At 37.0% G+C, this 17,723-nt stretch overlaps 1 protein-coding gene across 1 annotated transcript; it reads right to left on the bottom strand.

Moving 5' to 3' along the window:
- Positions 1,465-8,620, bottom strand: LOC109849363 (trafficking protein particle complex subunit 6B-like). The gene is made up of 4 exons (XM_020419189.1): positions 8,447-8,620; positions 2,492-2,609; positions 2,173-2,404; positions 1,465-1,844 (listed from the first exon to the last, which is right to left on the bottom strand). Exons 1-4 carry the CDS (start codon positions 8,590-8,592, stop codon positions 1,816-1,818), a joined length of 525 nt encoding a protein of 174 aa, XP_020274778.1. The 5' UTR covers positions 8,593-8,620; the 3' UTR covers positions 1,465-1,815.

Below are 17,723 nucleotides of genomic sequence, written 5' to 3'. Positions count from 1 at the left end.
ATTTTTTAAGAATAATGTTAATTGCATATATTGCGTCTACAGATCAAGAGTAGTTCTGATTGATTGAGAGAAATAATGAAGGGAAAAAAGTTTATTGCCCCTTTTCTTTTCTATTTATCTTTTTTCTGATAGGGCATCACCTTGCTTGAATTAGTATTATTCCAACTTTGTTTATTCGAAAAAGACGATAAAAAACGCATGAACAAAAAGAAGAAAAATCTTCTTTCTCTTCCTCTCACCGCACAAATGATAGGTACAAATTCGTGGTACCATCACTCGTACCATTACCACATGTCTTTCTTTTCTCCACATAATTCCCCACTACTAACCTTTAAAAAAAATCTCAGTTTTTCTTTAAGCCTTTGTCTAAAATTAACAAAAAATATTAGCCACAAGAAGATAGGGTTGCTTATGTTAAGGTGATTAATATGCGAGTATAGTCCAACATCGGATAAGATAAGAAAGAGTGATGAGTTTAAATAAAAGTTTAGGTCAATACCTAATAGCTATAGCTTTTGGGTTAAAATTAATTACTAACTTCTGTTTAGGGCCCATCAACTCTAGATTGTGCCCGATTTCTCTCCCAACAGCTTAGCTTACCATACAATTAGTTCTGCTGCCCTGCAGGAACATCTTAATTATTGCACTAACTCTGCCCATAACTTTCTTCAACTTTTGGCTTTGACAAGAAAAAAAGTAAAAAAAAAAAAATCCTCCTAATCTTTCTCATTAGTCTTTCTTTAGTCAGGCTTAGTGGTTGAAAAATTAGTGCATGACGCAAACTAGCACGCACGTTAACCAAAAAGGCGCTTGCGTATCCAAATCCACTAACCAATGTGGATAACAAAGGCAATTAAGCTTGTTAAACAAATGATTATTCGCAAATGTGGGACTAAAAAAAACCCTCTCTCATCGTCACCCTCTATTCCTTGCATCACATTATCGTTTTCGTCATTCCTTGTCGCTATCAGAGGACGTGGATGACATTTCAATGCAACTTATAATATTATGGGTGTTCTTAAGATAAGCTCTCTCTGCGTGTGTTTGTGTGCGTGCGTGCGTTTTCAGGGCCGCGCACGATTGCTGCGCTGTCGAGTACCAGACGCCTCTTCTTTGTAGTTGTTTATTCGTAAACATAAAGAGGTTGAATAGTTTAGTTTAGTGTGTGTTATAAGCTAATCATTTGCCAAAAAGAGAAGGAGATTAGGTTATCGCGATGATAAGCTATATAATCTGTGATGCTAATAAACAGCGACGTGACTGTGAGGCCCAGTGGGCTTGATTGACTCCGATGATTTTGTCTCATTTTGGGCCCATTAAGTCCTGTATGATGATGGTCCAATGCTAGCAACGGGCCACCTTTAGGCCTCTTCTGTACCTAGAACCAATAGAGCTGCCTCCACATACAAATTAACTATCAAAAGTCAGAACCCGGGCAACTAACTAAATCACGTACAAATGCAGTTGAGTTTATATGCACAAAGAGGCTCAAAATACACAATAAAAGTACTAGAGCTACAACAGGAAACATGAGGTAAATTAACCAAAAATGAAGATATCATCACATAATTATTTCGGCAAAACAAATAAGACATAACCAGCCTAGGGCTCAGTCAAGTCACCTTACATGCGACATATATTCACATGCACTTCAAAGTTTCTATTCCCTACAAGGATGGCTCAAATCAAGAGAGAACGCTAATCCGATGGCCTCGTGATCGAAAGAACCATAAAGCTTCAGCAAAAGGAAGACAAACTTCCTAGACTCTGAACACAGACGCAATTTCCCTAGTTCACCTCATCTGAAGCAAAAGTCTATGCCTTGACACGGACCACAAATGAACCTGACCACCACCATGATGAACACGAAATTGCATAGTTAAGAGAATGATACTGCACAATTTTAACGTAAAGTTAATTGCAGTCTTGTTTTGAACTTGCTTCCCCTGTAGTTTAATTGCTGTAGACATATATTGTCCCCTGGGTGAAATTAATAAGAGAAAAGAAAAATAAAAAAAACACCCTAGGGGGTCTACCTGCAGCAATGACACCAGAGGGGTCGTAAGTTCAAAATAGCGATATTACAAAAGGTCTCTGCAATTAACCCTTAATGCAATGATAAGTATAGGGATCGAAATAACTTCAATAGTTTCCAGTGCCTATTTAACTCACATGCCGGAAGATTGGATACATCAGCAGAAACGGCACAAGGAATTCCAACACTTGATAGCGCTCCTCTGATGATTCCACAAGGGAAATAGAGATGTAGGCTCATGGCATGATTCATTTTGTCATTGCTAGAAGATTGATGACTATAAGCTGGTGAGTCCATGTTTTCCATAGAAAAATCAGCTGGTATGTGTTTCAGCCAACTAAAACGGTTATCTTGCAGAACATAAGTGCCCTAAAAAAAATGTAACAGACATATATTACATGGTTCAGATATGAAGGTATACATTTTATTAGCAATTGTGGGCTTGTAGGTGCTTACACGGTTGTTGGTTTTTAGGTTATCAATCTGCTTCTTGAATAGTTTGGACCAAAAATCTTTGCATAAGAATTTGATCGCCTCTAGATGATCAGTGAACCGGGGTCTCCCCATAGTATACCTACATATTAAGAGAAAATTGCTGAAAATTGTAAGCTATGTTACTCGGAAAGACTAAGGATTTTGCAAATGGAATTGATAAATATATCTTTGATAATAACCTTGGGACCTCCTAAAGTAAACAACAAAGTCATCCATCCTTTCTTGGTGTGACTATTGCAGGATAAAGTTAAAAATTCTGAGTATTATGCAAGAGGTCTAAAGATTATATAATACTGTGTACTATGCAAGAGGTCTAAAGATTATATAAGGCTATCTCCTATTTAGCCTCGCGGTGGTTTATAAATGGTACCAAGGTCCTAACTTCTACTTCACATGCTTGCTAAAATGGTTATCATGCATTGTTCAATTCAAATGGCTTCGGAAGCAAAACTGCCTTATGGAGGTTTTGCTACATTATAGGCTAGCACCCAAAGTAATACTCCCATTGATCTAACATTTGTAACCAACAGAACCTTGAGGAGGAGAAGACATGCCAAGTAACCTACAAGAACAAATTGTAGAGGAAATATCTAATACATAAATCACTACTACAATAGGACTTATTATCAACAGTTACATAATTAACTGATGGTAATAAGGTTTATTAGTAATGTTTATGATAACAACTAAACTTAGCTTTCTACTTGATATTAGATATGTCCTTTAAGAAAACTTCGCGAAACAGAATTTTTGGGCACATAATTAAAGTGGTGGAAGAATAAAACCAAAAGTTGCTTGGCTTATTTTTCGTCACGATTGTGTCCACCTAATTGTCTATGTGTACCTCTCTTCACTTGATTGAGAAAACGAGAAAAGGGGGAACACAAACCGCTTGTCAACACTTGCACGTTGATTGACTTGCAGCTTTCCCCTTTCCTTCCTCTCTCCACCCTGCTCATTCCCACAAAAGTATTTGACAAATTGTTATTGTGATTGGATGTTGGTGTTTACTCCATGTCTTGCGAAAACCCTATATCTTTGGGTGTAATTCTATGGACAAAAGCCCTCAATCAATCTCTCTATTTTTTTTTTCCTCCTTTTCTCCAAAAAGGTCCCAATTTTTATCAAAGTTTCTCATGCTTATTGGAATCGCAATCATGATACTGCTATGTGCTTCTCATCATATCCTTCAATCCAAATTTAAAACTAATATAATTATCATGTGATCTTTTTCTGTTTTATGATTTATTCAACGGCATGATAGATTCCCTATTTAATTAGTTTCCATGCATCAATTACGTCAGGCACACAAGCAATGCAATTTTCTACCTCAAAACCTGGTGATATATATGCCATACAAGAATCTTGCAAAGCCGAGGGTTTGAGATGCCAAAGGCGTCCAGGCGCTTGCCCCAGGCACGCAAGACTAAGCATTGTTTGCCTCTCGCCTCTAGCTATCTAGCCCCTACTATATTAGCTTATGCTTTTTTTTAAGATGATCGATATCATTTTAGTCATCGTAATTTGCAACTTAGGACATTCGGTTGTTATTCATCTATTGTTTGATGTGATTTATTGGTATTGTGTTAAATCGCGCGTTATTCATAAGTTCCTATATGGTTTTTCCCGAATACACACATTACCTTGCTTCACTCAAGCTATCACCACCTATTTTGGCGCCTCTCGACCCATCAGGCGATATAGAATTAATCTTGTCTGTCTTAATTAACCTTGCCTTCCACCTATAAAATGCTAGCCTTCGCGTGTGCGTGGTTGAAGATTTCGTCCTCGAACACAGTATTTCCCTTGTGTTATCAAGCTAAGGACGCTTCTATACGTCACATTGCGTAAAACTAAAACCCTTGGTGTAGAATTGGGCAGCAGGTCCGCATTCGTGCACGAGGCTTACTGGGCTTCGGTGGTGGTGGCGGTCGACCGGCGCGGTCGACCGCAGATGTTTCTGCTCTGGTGGCGGTCGACCGCCGAACTCTCTGGATTTTTCGGATGGCGGCAGGATGGAGGGCGGTCGACCGTACCGGCGACCGCCGAAGCGGTTTTGGGCTGGGTCTATTTTCCAGACCCGTTTCGTTTGGGTTTTCTATAAATACACAAACTCGGTTTTAGGGTTTGTAAGTAAAGGGTTTTAGCAGCCATTGAGGGTGAGTTCTTGGGCTTCTATTGTTGGAGCAATTGAGAGAGATCAAGAGTAATTTATTGAGGGTTTTGGTGAGAGATTTGAACCCTAGTTGTATCCCGTTGATTTCTAATAGTGAAAACTCCCCCCTCCTTGCCCCGTGGACGTAGGCGTCTTGCCGAACCACGTAAAACTGGTGTTTGATTGTTTGTGCTATTGATTTTGGTTGGTTCTTTATCTTTCTCGGCGATTGGTTTGGTTTCTCGAGGCACAACAAGTGGTATCAGAGCTCCGGGCAACGTTTGGGCTTTTTGGAGGTGTAGATCAGTTGGGAAGTTCATCTAGAACTTCGATTGGTGATAAAGGTGGAATCTTTGTGATAAAGTTTCTATCTTTTTCAAGTTGGATCTATTTCCTATTTGTTCCGCAATTGTTTATTGAGTGCTTTGAGATTATGGCCGGAAAAGATAAAAGTGGGGAGGGTTCTTCTAGTGTGAAGGCCGTCCAAAGTTTGAATATACATTCTATGAAAATAGATGTGGAAAAGTTCAACGGCACAAATAATTTTGGACTTTGGCGATGTGAAGTCATGGATGCGCTACATGCGCAAAATTTGAAAGATACGTTGGAGTTGGACGGGAAACTGGCCGACGTTGATGGAAAGGTTTAGAATAAAATGAATAGAACGGCGTGTGATGTGATTAGGTCTTGCCTTACCCAAGATCTAAAATATGATGTGATGAATGAAACTTCGACAAAGAAGATTTGGGAGGTCCTAGAGGGCAAATATTTGACGAAGAGCGTTGAAAATCGTTTGCATTTGAAGAGGAGGCTTTATCGCTTCCAATTGAAGAAAGGGACATCCATTAGTGATCACATGAACCACTACACGAAGCTACTTGCAGATTTGGCGAACGTAGATGTCATTGTTGAAGATGAGGATAAAACATTGTTGTTATTGAGTTCCTTGCCTGACGAGGAACATGAGACATTCGTCCTCACTCTTATTAATGGGAATGCATCTCTTTCGTATAGTGAGGTCACCGCAGCTCTTGTGAACTATCAACTTCGAAAGGACAATGAGACTTCCATTGAGCCGGTTGCGGGGGCATTGGTTGCAAGAGCTAGAAGTCCAAACCGTGGTAGGATGTCGCAGTCTAGAGGGGGACATCCTGCAGTTGGTAGGAATCAGTGCGCCTTTTGTAGAGAGGATGGACATTGGAAAGCGAATGCCCAAAATTGCAAACCGTGAAGAATAAGGGGAAAGCTATTCAAGCTTCAGAGGTGAATGTTGCCAAGGCTAGTGGCGATGTTTCAGATTCAGATTCTTCGGGCTATTCGTGCCCAGCTCTTCCGTCAGTTGATGTTGCCGACTCCACCGAGTGGATGTTGGATTCTGGTGCTACTTACCACATATGCCCTAGAAGGGGTTGGTTCTCCAGCTTTCAGGAGTTGGAAAGAGGGGATGTTGTTCTCATGGGTAATGATCACAGATGCCCTATTGGTGGTATTGATACCGTTCGGATTCGGATGAGTGACGGGATGATCCGGGAGTTGGCTGATGTGAGGTTCGTTTCTCAACTGAGGAAGAACATCATTTCACTTGGGGTATTGGAGGCAGCAGGCTATAGGGTGACTTTGGCGGATTCTCGCTTGAAGGTCACATCGGGGTCCATGATTGTGATGAAGGGCGTCAGGAGAAGTAACTTATATTATCTGCTTGGGAGCACGGTGATTGATAGAGCGCTGACGACTTCTTTGGCTAGACTGTGGTATTGTTTGGTGCTGGGATATATTATTGGTTATGCCGTGCACAGATTGTCGAGGAGTGCTATGACCTGCAGATTGAAGTCCTGTGAGCACATTGGGATGAGCGAGAAGACCGAGGTGGAGTTCAGCACTTCTATCCACCGATCGAGGGGTCTTATTGGAGGTGTTCAGTCAGGCATTGGGGGGCCTTCCATGTATGCATTAGTGGGAGGTAATCGTTATTTTGTTTCCTATGTTGGGGATTATACTAGGCATATTTGGGTTGCAACCAAATCCCGTTGGTATAAAGCCCTAGTAGTCCGCAATAGTTGGAGGAGGTGTATGGGCAGAAAGGTTACCAGTCGTACTTGTTCTAGTAGGAGTCCTTTCTTGCATCGGTGCCGAGCTCATGGCAGTTGGAGACACTTCAGAGGAGAGGAGACAGTGGGGCGACTTGATGAGATGGTGGATTTAGTGAGCCGTTCTTTTCTGGAGGAGGATCGGCATTGGTTGTCGAGCAGTGGATCTGGTATTCAGGCTTCGACAGGTTTGGGTCATCTTATGAAGTTGCCGACTGCTGCGTATAGAGTTGTTAGATCTGGTGGAGCTGCTTCAGTTTTTGGTTGGCGTCGGATATTTGACTACCCAGTACTTGGTCACATCGGGGATGTGAGATTGGATCCGATTGCGCATTTGGGATTCAGAGGCTCGTTCAGCTATCAGTGGGGAGCTTCTGAGTTTGGTCTGAGCAGGTTTGTCACTTTGGACTCTCGGCAGGTGAAGAGTATTGATCAGGTCAGAGGGATATCGCGACGGGTGGAGGTTGATGCTACTCCACATTGGGTGGGGATTTTCCTACATACTCCAGGTCATTCTGCATTGTTTGGGATTCCAGCTGAGGTGGCACAGCGTGAGAGTCATTTATTTATGGGTGCAGATGATGAGGTAGTTGATTTGGATGCAGCTGGTGGATATGTTTTGGACACGGCCATTGTTACATCTCAGGTGGAGGTGTTTGGATCGTTTCAGTTTGGGGTCGTTGATGATGCTATCAGCTGCAAGTTGGATTGAGGGCCTTTTGGAGGCCATTTGGTGAACTACGTGAAGGCTTGATTCCTTGGAGAGGATACGTAGGCAGTCAGTTTTCTGATGCAGCCGATTTGGTGAGCGACATCGACATTTGGGGAGAGTGTTCGCACTCCCATTTAGGTCTCAGCAAGTGAGGCATTTGGTGTAGTCGGTGTAGGCTCAGTTGTTTGGTGAGTAGACACAGTTGGTTTGGGGTTGAGTGTTCGCACTCCCGTTTGGGTCTCGACATGTTGTGGATGGAGTCCGTTGTCATGAGTCCGTTGCCATGGCGTACTGGATGCAATTCGATGCTGTTCTGGGATTGAGGGCGGTCGACCGTGGCAGTCGATCGCGATGGATCGCGGTCGACCGCGAAGCGGTTTTGGGCTGGGTCTGTTTTCCAGACCCGTTTCGTTTGGGTTTTCTATAAATACCAAACTTGGTTTTAGGGTTTGTAAGCAAGGGGTTTTAGCAGCCATTGAGGGTGAGTTCTTGGGCTTCTATTGTTGGAGCAATTGGGAGAGATCAAGAGTGATTTGTTGAGGGTTTTGGTGAGAGATTTGTAACCTTAGTTGTATCCCCTTGATTTCTAATAGTAAAAACTCCCCCCTCCTTGTACCGTGGACGTAGGCATCTTGCCGAACCACGTAAAACTGGTGTTTGATTGTTTGTGCTATTGATTTTGGTTGGTTCTTTATCTTTTGCGGCGATTGGTTTGGTTTCTCGAGGCACGACACTTGGAAATTTTTCAGAAGCCTAGAATTGCTACGTACAACACAATAAATCGGTTCCTCAAAATCAAGCGAGGGTGTGAGGTGATCGCAACTGATTAGAGTTTTCAAGATCCCGACGATCTAGCTAATTCGAGAAAAAGCAAAGCATGCATAGATTGAGAAAATATTAGTTAGTTTTTTTTTTTTTTTGCCTTTTTAAAATTAATGGGGTAAAAAAATTAAAGATTATACCTCTCGCAGAGCTGGTTGCCGACCTGGTAACCGATGGCCTCGATTCGACGAGCGGCGAGGTCGGGCTTCACGGAGGAGTATGCGGACACCATCTCCGTTATCACCCCCTCCATGCAGCTCTCGCACACCTCGCGATCCCCACCCATCCCCTCTCTCTCTCCCTCCCCCTCTCGATCGATGGGAACTGGGTTATGTATGTCAATGGGTTTTTTTTATAATAGTCCCTAGCTCTTTCATACTGTTTTAAATAAAATTAGTCTAGCATTGAAAGGACAAATTTTGAAAATAGCATGAACATCTCAAAACTTGCAAAATTACCCTTTGAATAATCAATTTTTAAAAAATTCACCCTCAATGCACGCGGTTAATCATTGATAAGCTAATTTGTGATCGTAATGCAAAAACTATCAACCAAATAGTCAAACTTTTAGCATCAAGTTGATAATTTGTTGATTTTAGGTATACATTTTTTTTGCAAAATTGATGATTTAAGGAGTAGCTTTGCGAATACTAAGATTTAGAGGGTATTTTTGCAAATACCGATGCTGTAAGGTTTACATATGCAAATAGCCCAATTTTCACTAGGTCCCCAGCTCTTAAGTTGCTTTGAAAATAATCCCTCAAATCATTCCAATTTATTCCTCTAATTGCTATTTCTAATCTTGATCTGGGGGACTAATTTTAAAATAATTTAAGACTGTGAAAAGGATGTAGGTTGATGAGAGATACAAGTTTTTTGGTGCCTGGTGACTTTCAAATATATAGGATCCAGAAATATTCACCGCTGAAGTTTTGCTTAGTTAAAAAAGGATTTGTGATCATGATTAACATTAGACAAAAAGGGTTTTCATGCTAACTACTATTTTCTAATGTCGATATCCCTCCTTTTTTGGTGGTTTAGGGGGGTGTTTGAAAAACAGAAAGTGAATTGAAAGTCAAAGTCACATCCTTTTTGCAAGTGAAAAGATATATTCACATCATCATGTAAGTAAAATACAATGGTTTTTTACAAAATAATTTTTTTTCTTGTCACTAAAAAAGCAAAAATGATGTGGCAATATCATATTACTTATTTATTTAAAACTAATTTACAAAACACTCTCCCCCTGCTGACCTATTTTTCTATGATGCTTTGTAATTTAGGGAGGGGATACATTAATTGCAAAGAAAAATATCCAACATATATAAATGAAATCGGCAAAGTAAAATACTTCACGATTTTTTTTTTCTCAATTAGATCTAGAATAAAAAATAAATAAAAATATAAGATCTTATGAAAACTCTAAAAAAGATATCCATAAACGAATGTATCTAAAACTGAAATTAAAGACAAGATTATAAAAAACAAAAGTGAAGTCATTAATGTTTCCCCTCTAATACTTCACTCATGATCCAAAAAAGAGATGTAGAAAAAGATCAATAAAGCCTAGGTTAGATGCTTCCGAATTTGTAGAATAAATATACGAACATGATAGAAATTAACGGAGGAAGAAAATAAGCACGAAGATAAAAGAGGCGGTTGTTACCACCGGAATCAGAAAGAAAAGAACTTAAAACTAATCAAAATAGTTTATTTTAATCGGAGTGGTCCCTACTTTTCTCACTTTCATCTGACTTCAGCACGAGAAACTTAAATCTGCATTAAATCTGATGTGGATCCAATTTGACATTTCACTTTCACAACCACTTTTAATTAAACAAACACCTGAAGTGCTAAATGCATTTCACTTTCACATTTTCACCTTTCACTTTCATACGAATAAACATCATAGCTAAAGTCACCATATAGTAAGCCAGGGAGAAACTTAAAGTCGTCATGCGGCAATTTGTTATACTATAGGAATAAATAGTCACTTTTTGAAATTCTAATTGATTTTAAGGATGTTTTAGTAAAGGGATAAGTATTTTCACCCATTAAGATTTTTACTAATGTTTAACTTCAAATTCTAATAAATTTCATAGATATTTTAGGTTAGGGCAAAAGTTTAATTTTCATTGTTTTTCAAGATTTAATGGGTATGTTTTTCCAAACGAGTCATTTAGAAATTTAATGTTACAGAAATAAATTTAAATTTGGTAAAATGGCCAAATTGACATATTTTTTTGAGGCTTGATGACACGTTGGTATATTTTCTTTTAGTTTTGTCAGATTGGTATATTTTTTCAACTCCGGCGTCATATAGGCCTTAAATTTGGCCGAAGTTATTGTTCCGACCAAAATTAGTTACTGTTCCGTTCAAATTTTGTTACTGTTCCGGCAAAAAATCCCATCAGCCCTGGCCGGAACAGCCAAATTTAAGGCTTATATGGCGCCGGAGTTGAAAAAATATACCAATCTGACAAAACTAAAAGAAAATATACCAACGTGTCACCAATCCTCGAAAAAATATGTCAATCTAGCCATTTTGCTATTTAAATTCTTTGATTAAAGAAGTAAGCTAAAAGAAAAATTTTACAAGTCACCCCTTTATCTATTAGTAAATTTGACAAATATTTAAACTTATAATTTTCACAAGGGTTATTTTCACCCATTCCCCCAAACTTTCAGTATGTTTTACCCAGCCTCATGAACTTTGTTTATCTCACATTGACTCGGCCTATTCGACTAGATCAAGCTGAGCCAACCTAGCCCATTGACGTGGCCTACTCAAGTCAGGACGGATTGGTCAACTCAACCTACTTCTTTTCCTTTCTTTTTTTCTTTTATTTTTTAACTTTTTAAAATATTAATTTAGATGAATTTGAACCCATTGGTAGCAATTTTGTTGCATCTTAAGAAAGGTCTTGGGCTGGACTTATCAATTTTTTGCTTTAAAACGTACACATTTAACTTTGTTATTATTTTTTAGATGACTAAATAGTTACAAATAGTTAGTTATTACTAATAACTAATTTATTTTACTTAAAAACTAATGTTATTATAGAGATTGGGTGCGAGTTAGGTTTCAGACTCAGTCTGAGCCCGAATTCGATCCAAGTTGGATTAAAGATTGAAGGCCAGGCCCGAGTTCGGGTCTGGATTTCAGAAATAGACTCATATTCAGCCCACATTGAGATTGAACCGAGCCAAACTTGACCCAAATTCTATCAGGTTGGGTCAAACCCTACCCAATATTGGTTGTGGGCCAACACCGCCAAGTCGCCACACTTATATTGAAAGGAACAAAAAGTTAAATTTAGTAAATTTCATCTATTGATTTGTTTAAAATCAAGTAAGATTGAAAGTTATATCTCACCATCTATAAATATAATTTTATTTTGTAAACTTCTTATTTTGATTTCAAAATACCTACACAAGTTTCAACATAATTAGGAATACTAAACTCGCGCCACCAATAAAATGGCGTTAAGACTAGGCGTGTCCATTTGGGCCAAGGCCAAGGCCCGGCCCGGTGTTCGTGCCGGACCGGACCGGCCCGGGCATGCGCCCCCAAAATCCGGGCCTTATGCCGAGCTTCAGGCCGCAGCCGGCCGCTTCACCGGGCCCACACCGACCCGGCCCAACCGGCCAGCAAAAGGGCCGGGTCTAAGCCATGGCCTGGCTCCGGGTAGGCCCGGACCTCGGCGAGGAAACGGGTTGGGCCGGAATGGCCCGGCCCGGCCCCAGCTCAGCCACAATGGTCACGAATGTGACCGTTGGTCTGGCCTGGCCTGGCCCAGCCCGAACAGTCATAATGGTCATTTTTGCGCTTTTGACCAAAATACCTACAAAAACGGTCAAAAACTGCCATAATTTAAGGGTATTTTGGTCATTTGGCTAAGGGGTTGTCTCTATAAATAGAGAGAGTTTTCATTTATTTTTCTCATCCAAAACTCATCCATATTTTTTATGCTCTCGAATAGTTTATTATTCTCACTTTTGCTCTCTAATTCTTCAATCAAATAGCTTCCTCCTCTGATTATGAAGGTCAAATCCTAACTCCCGATGTTGAAACGAGTCCTAATACTCCTGCTACAAGAGCTATAGTTACTCCTCCTACTGATATTGATCACGAATCTGGTGGTAATAATTCTGCACATAGAGCTCCTAAAAGGCCGAGAACCAATGTGTGGAACTTCTGCGAGAAGATAGAAGTCATCGGGGATCAACATGGTAAGTTTCTCACCTAGACGGCTAAGTGTGCGTTGTGCGGCCATATTTTTCAAGCTCATCATAAAAAGCGGCACCAACCACCTCAAACGCCATTTAGAAAAGCACAATAGAGGTCAGGCAACGCCTCAAGGTGATATCCGACAATCTTTACTCTATCAATCCTCATCCTCCGGTAGTCTCGGTAGTTGGAACTATGACGCAATTAAAGCAATGAAATGTATCATCAGGTTGATTATTATTAAAAACTTTCCTTTTAAATTAATAGAAGATGATGAATTTAAAGATATGATTACAGATGATTTTTATCCCACATTTAAAAAAATTTCTTGTCAATCTTGTCAACGTGATATTTTGAAATATTATCACGAGGAACAAGCAAAAAAAATTCTTATTTTCAAAATTTAAACTATAAAATTTCTTTAACATCTGATATTTGAACATCTAGAGCACAAACTGGTTATTTATGTATCACAGCACACTAGATTGATGATAATTGGTAAATGTTTAAAAAATTATTTCTTTTATTACATTTGAAGATTCATATAGTGGCATTAATATTACAAATTTAATAATAGAATAACTTATAAAATTAGAAATTTTAGAAAAAAAATATTTTTTCAAGTAATAATAATGTAGTCGTTGATCATATCAAATCATCTTTGCTATTGTCATGTCATGGTGATGATTTTCATATTAGATGTATGTGCCATATTTTAAATTTAATTGTTCAAAGTGCATTTGGTGAAATTAAATCCACTATAGAAAAGGTTAGGACAATAACTTATGCTCATAATATTTCTGAACAAAGACTTAAAAGATGGAAATAATTGTGTAAAAAAATATTTAAACCCATATTAATTCTAAAAGATTAATAATCACATTTTATTACAATTTTATACCCTCATTATCTATTTTATATGAATAAATATACCACTAACCCTCATTATCTATTTTATATGAATAAATATACCACTAATAATTGTTTTTATCTTTAATTACAGGTTAATAAAGAATAAATCGAATAAATATACCACTAATAATTGTTTTTATCTTTAATTACAGGTTAATAAAGAATAAATCCCAAAAATCTCATCTCTCAATAAAGGCCCTTGAGTAAATGAAGAAATAAGAGAAATTCAAGAAGCCAAATGAAATATTTGAAAGGTCAAAAGCCCAAATATCCCAAAATTTCCAAAAGAAGCTAGCACAAGCTCAAGGCCCAAAGCCCATCAACAAATCCCTATACCCATAAGCTCTCAAGGCTGCTGGAGATAGAATTGATTTTGAATTTTTCCCATGACCAGTTGTTGCAGAAAATTAAATGGGCCGGACTTTAGGCTGCTGGAGATTTAATTTTGAAAAGCACATGGGCCGGACTTGGCATTGTGTGCAAATGTTGATCAAATGAAAGGGGACCAGTCTTGATTTAATTTTGAAAATCAAAGAAGCTCAATGGGCCGCTGCAGAAGTGGATTTTCAATTAGATGGACCGAACTTGGATTTGAAAATCATATGGGCCTCCTATGTTGGGCTAGAGAAGAACAAAAAACAAATTCAAAGATGGAGATTGCTTTGCTTGGGGCTCAAGACAAATTCAATGGCTCATATTTATTGATGATTACTATAAATAGGGGTAAAGAGTGAGGGGTTAAGGGTGTGAAAAATTTTGTAACTCCTTTTGGAGAGGAGGGCTACTCTTAATTGAGAATGCCTTCCAAAAATTGTAACTTTAGTTATAATTAATAATAATAATTTTTTTCCTCTTTAAATTTGTTCTTTCTCCTCTTTGTTGAATGATGAGGATGGAGATGAAGAGCAAATTGAAGGTTTGCATTTCTTTTCTCTTTTATTTCTTTTTAGTAATTTCTTTATTATTGCTTATTAGTTAGATTTAAATTCATGCTTGTAGTGTAGATTTATTTTCTTGTTTTTTTATTTTTTTTGCACTTTAATTTGTAGAGTAGATTTATTTTTCTTACATTTAATTTCTGCAATTTATTTTGTAGTTTAGATTTTTATTTTCTTTGTAATTATATTTATTTCTTGTTCATAGTTTAGATTTTTCTTTTCTTTTTAATTTTGTAATTAGTCTTCTTTTTCTTGTTTTTATTTCTTAAGATGTGAATTTAATTCTTGTAGGAATCTTAGAATTGTATGAAACTAGTCTAATTTCCTTTATATTGTATAAATTATTCTCTTGCATTTAAAAACGTTCATGTTTAGGATAATCAACTAGAGAACTAATCGGTAAAAGAAGAATTTGATAATCTATGTTTATCTTAAATGGTTTGATAGGTTATGCTTATGAATTCTAGGATTATTATCATGTTGTTGTTCTTATCATGAATAGTAATTTTGACTTAGATGATAATTTGATAGGTTACACTTTCCTTAAATGGTTTGATAATCTATGCTTAATAAATCTAAGTTGAAATATGATAAAAAAAAATAGTTTGTATTTTGTAATTGAAATTTGGTTAGTGGATTATATTCTAGATTTCTTACCTCTTTTGAATCCTCCATCTTGACTTTCTTAAATTTTCTTTTCATTCTTGGTTTTATTTTTTGATTTTATTCACTCATCTTTCTTGCCTTGTGATTTTATTTATTCTTTAATTCTTCCTTCTCTCCTCTAGAATTCAATTTATTATCTTTTGCATATATTCACAACAATCACTCATCATATTCACACTTATTCTTTATTCCTAATTGTCACGCACAAAACATAAGAACCATTTCTAATAATCTCTTAAAATCACCTTCCTCGCGGGATCGATATTTTTTATACTATAACTTGATAAATTGTGCACTTGCAATTTTGGTACATAATTATGCCGCATCAAGTTTTTGGCGCCGTTGCCGGGGAAGGTGCTAAAATAGGATTTTATTAACTTGATTCTTTAACTTGTGTATTTTCTTGTGAAGGAACCGCTTGGAGCTTGAAAATCTTCGGTCAACCGGATTTTGTCTTTGGTCAGCCGCGACTTTTTTAAACGGTCATTTACATCGAACACTGTGCTTTCACTTGTTAGTGATTGGCACAGTCTGTGATGAGGGTCTGAAGAAGAGATTATTATCTCATTTGGGAAGATTGTGTTTTGTTTTAAAATGATTTAAACTTTTCTATAAAAACCCCCCCAGACTTCTTCTTCTTCCTCAGCCCTAACGTTTGAAAAACCAGAGAGCTTTTTCTGTTTCCTGAGTAAATTTTCACTTTATTCCTAATTGTCACGCACAAAACATAAGAACCATTTCTAATAATCTCTTAAAATCACCTTCCTCGCGGGATCGATAATTTTTATACTATAACTTGATAAATTGTGCACTTGCAATTTTGGTACATAATTATGCCGCATCAAAGATATTGACCACATGTGAAATTCTACCTATGTAATGTTAAATATAGCAATAGAGTATAAAAAAATTATAAATGATTTTATTGATTTCTATACTTTTTTTCTAGCTCTGGTATTATGTATGGAATAACTGAGGATGAATGGTTAATTATATGTAGTGTAAAAGAGATGTTACAAGTTTGTTATGATGCTACTATGTTATTATCTGGTTATTAACCAACTATTATTCAAGCTGTTTTACTAGTTTTAAATATTCAAACTTTTTTTTAATAATTATCGTATGGATAATTATTTTGGAAATATGTTTTTTAAATGAAAAGTAAATTTAATAAGTATTTTAGGCCTATTCCTGTTATTTTTGATTTGGGGGTTCTTATTGATCCATGTTTAAATGACGTTGGCCTTCGAAATTTGTTAAATTCTTTGTATGGTAATATGATAATAGACATTGATGATGGTCAAACTATTACTATTCTTACTCATCATAATACTATTAAAACTTATTTCAAAGATTATATAATGAGCATGCATCTAGATATGGTATAAGTACACATCAGTCTATAACTTCTGCTTCTACGAGTTTAAGTCGGGGTAAAGGTAAGAGTTTTGATAGGAAATTATTGATAGCTCAGTTAACTGGTGGATTTGGATCTAGATACGGATTATCAATGGAAATTTTTGAAATTGAACAATATTTAATTGTATCTTTAGTTAAAAGTCAAAATAATAGTTTCGATATTTTGCATTTGTGGTGAGTATAGCAAACAGATTCATATCCTAAACTTTCTATCATGACCTGTGACTTACTAACAGTGCAGGTTTTCACGGTAGCTTCAGAATGCGCCTTCAGTACATCAGGATGTTTGATCGATGACCACATGACATCGTTAGATCTGTCTACTGTATAAGCGGTAATGTGCCTACAAGATTGGTGGAGATACGAGAAGAGAACTCAAGGCATCGATCGGATGACTAGTATTGAAGATATACTTGAAGAGTTGGGAATAGGAGAGAGAGATAAAGAGTAGAAATTATTTATTAGTTTGTAATTTTTTTTCTTAGTTGAAAATTTACGATAAATTCTTTTGAAAAGAGTTGCAATGATAGTGATATAGATGAGTATGTGTCAACCTAGTTAGTATATATTCATCTATTGTGATGCGATAAACTCCTAAATAAATTTGTAATTATTAGTGATTAACAGATTATTAATAAAGAACTTATTTTTATTATTTTAATTTCTATGATTATTTGTATTTATAAATTATATAATTACAAGTTATTAATAATATGATTGATTTTTTAATCAAAATTCTGCTTAATTTATTGTTATTTACTCTTAAAAAAAATTTAACAAAAAAAAATTTGTTAGTGATTAACTGATTATTAATAATTTAAATTTTATTGTTATTTACTGTTAAAATTTTTGTATTTGTAAATTATATAATTCAAGTGATTAATAATGTGATTGATTTTTTATCAAAATTTTGCTTAATTTATTGTTAATTACTCTTAAAATTTTTAACAAAAAAAGGGGAAAAAAGAAAATTATCGGGTCGGCCCGGTGCCCGATCCGAATTAGGCCCGACCCCAGGTCGGGACCCGGCCCGGGCCATGGGTTTTGCTAGGCCTGGGCCTAGGGGTGTTAACGGAGCGGATACAGCTCGGATATGGCACTTACCATATCCATATCCGCTTACCTATCTCGGATACGGATACGGATATACGTCGGTAAGAAAAAATCATATCCATATCCGCCAAAATCAGATACGGTTACGGATATAGATGCGGAAATATAAACGGATATGCATGCGGATACAAAAAGGAT

Source organism: Asparagus officinalis, chromosome 1, assembly GCF_001876935.1.
Source record: "Asparagus officinalis chromosome 1, Aspof.V1, whole genome shotgun sequence".
Taxonomy (NCBI): Eukaryota; Viridiplantae; Streptophyta; class Magnoliopsida; order Asparagales; family Asparagaceae; genus Asparagus; species Asparagus officinalis.
This window is presented reverse-complemented; position numbering and strand designations above follow the sequence as displayed.

Excerpts from the sequence above, each read along its gene's own strand:
- LOC109849363 (XM_020419189.1), bottom strand. The coding sequence starts at position 8,592 with ATGGGTGGGGATCGCGAGGTGTGCGAGAGCTGCATGGAGGGGGTGATA. Across the intron at positions 2,405-2,491 it reads ACCTAAAAACCAACAACCGT|GGCACTTATGTTCTGCAAGA; the intron begins GTAAGCACCTAC and ends CATTTTTTTTAG. Across the intron at positions 1,845-2,172 it reads TGTATCCAATCTTCCGGCAT|GTTCATTTGTGGTCCGTGTC; the intron begins GTGAGTTAAATA and ends GGTGGTGGTCAG.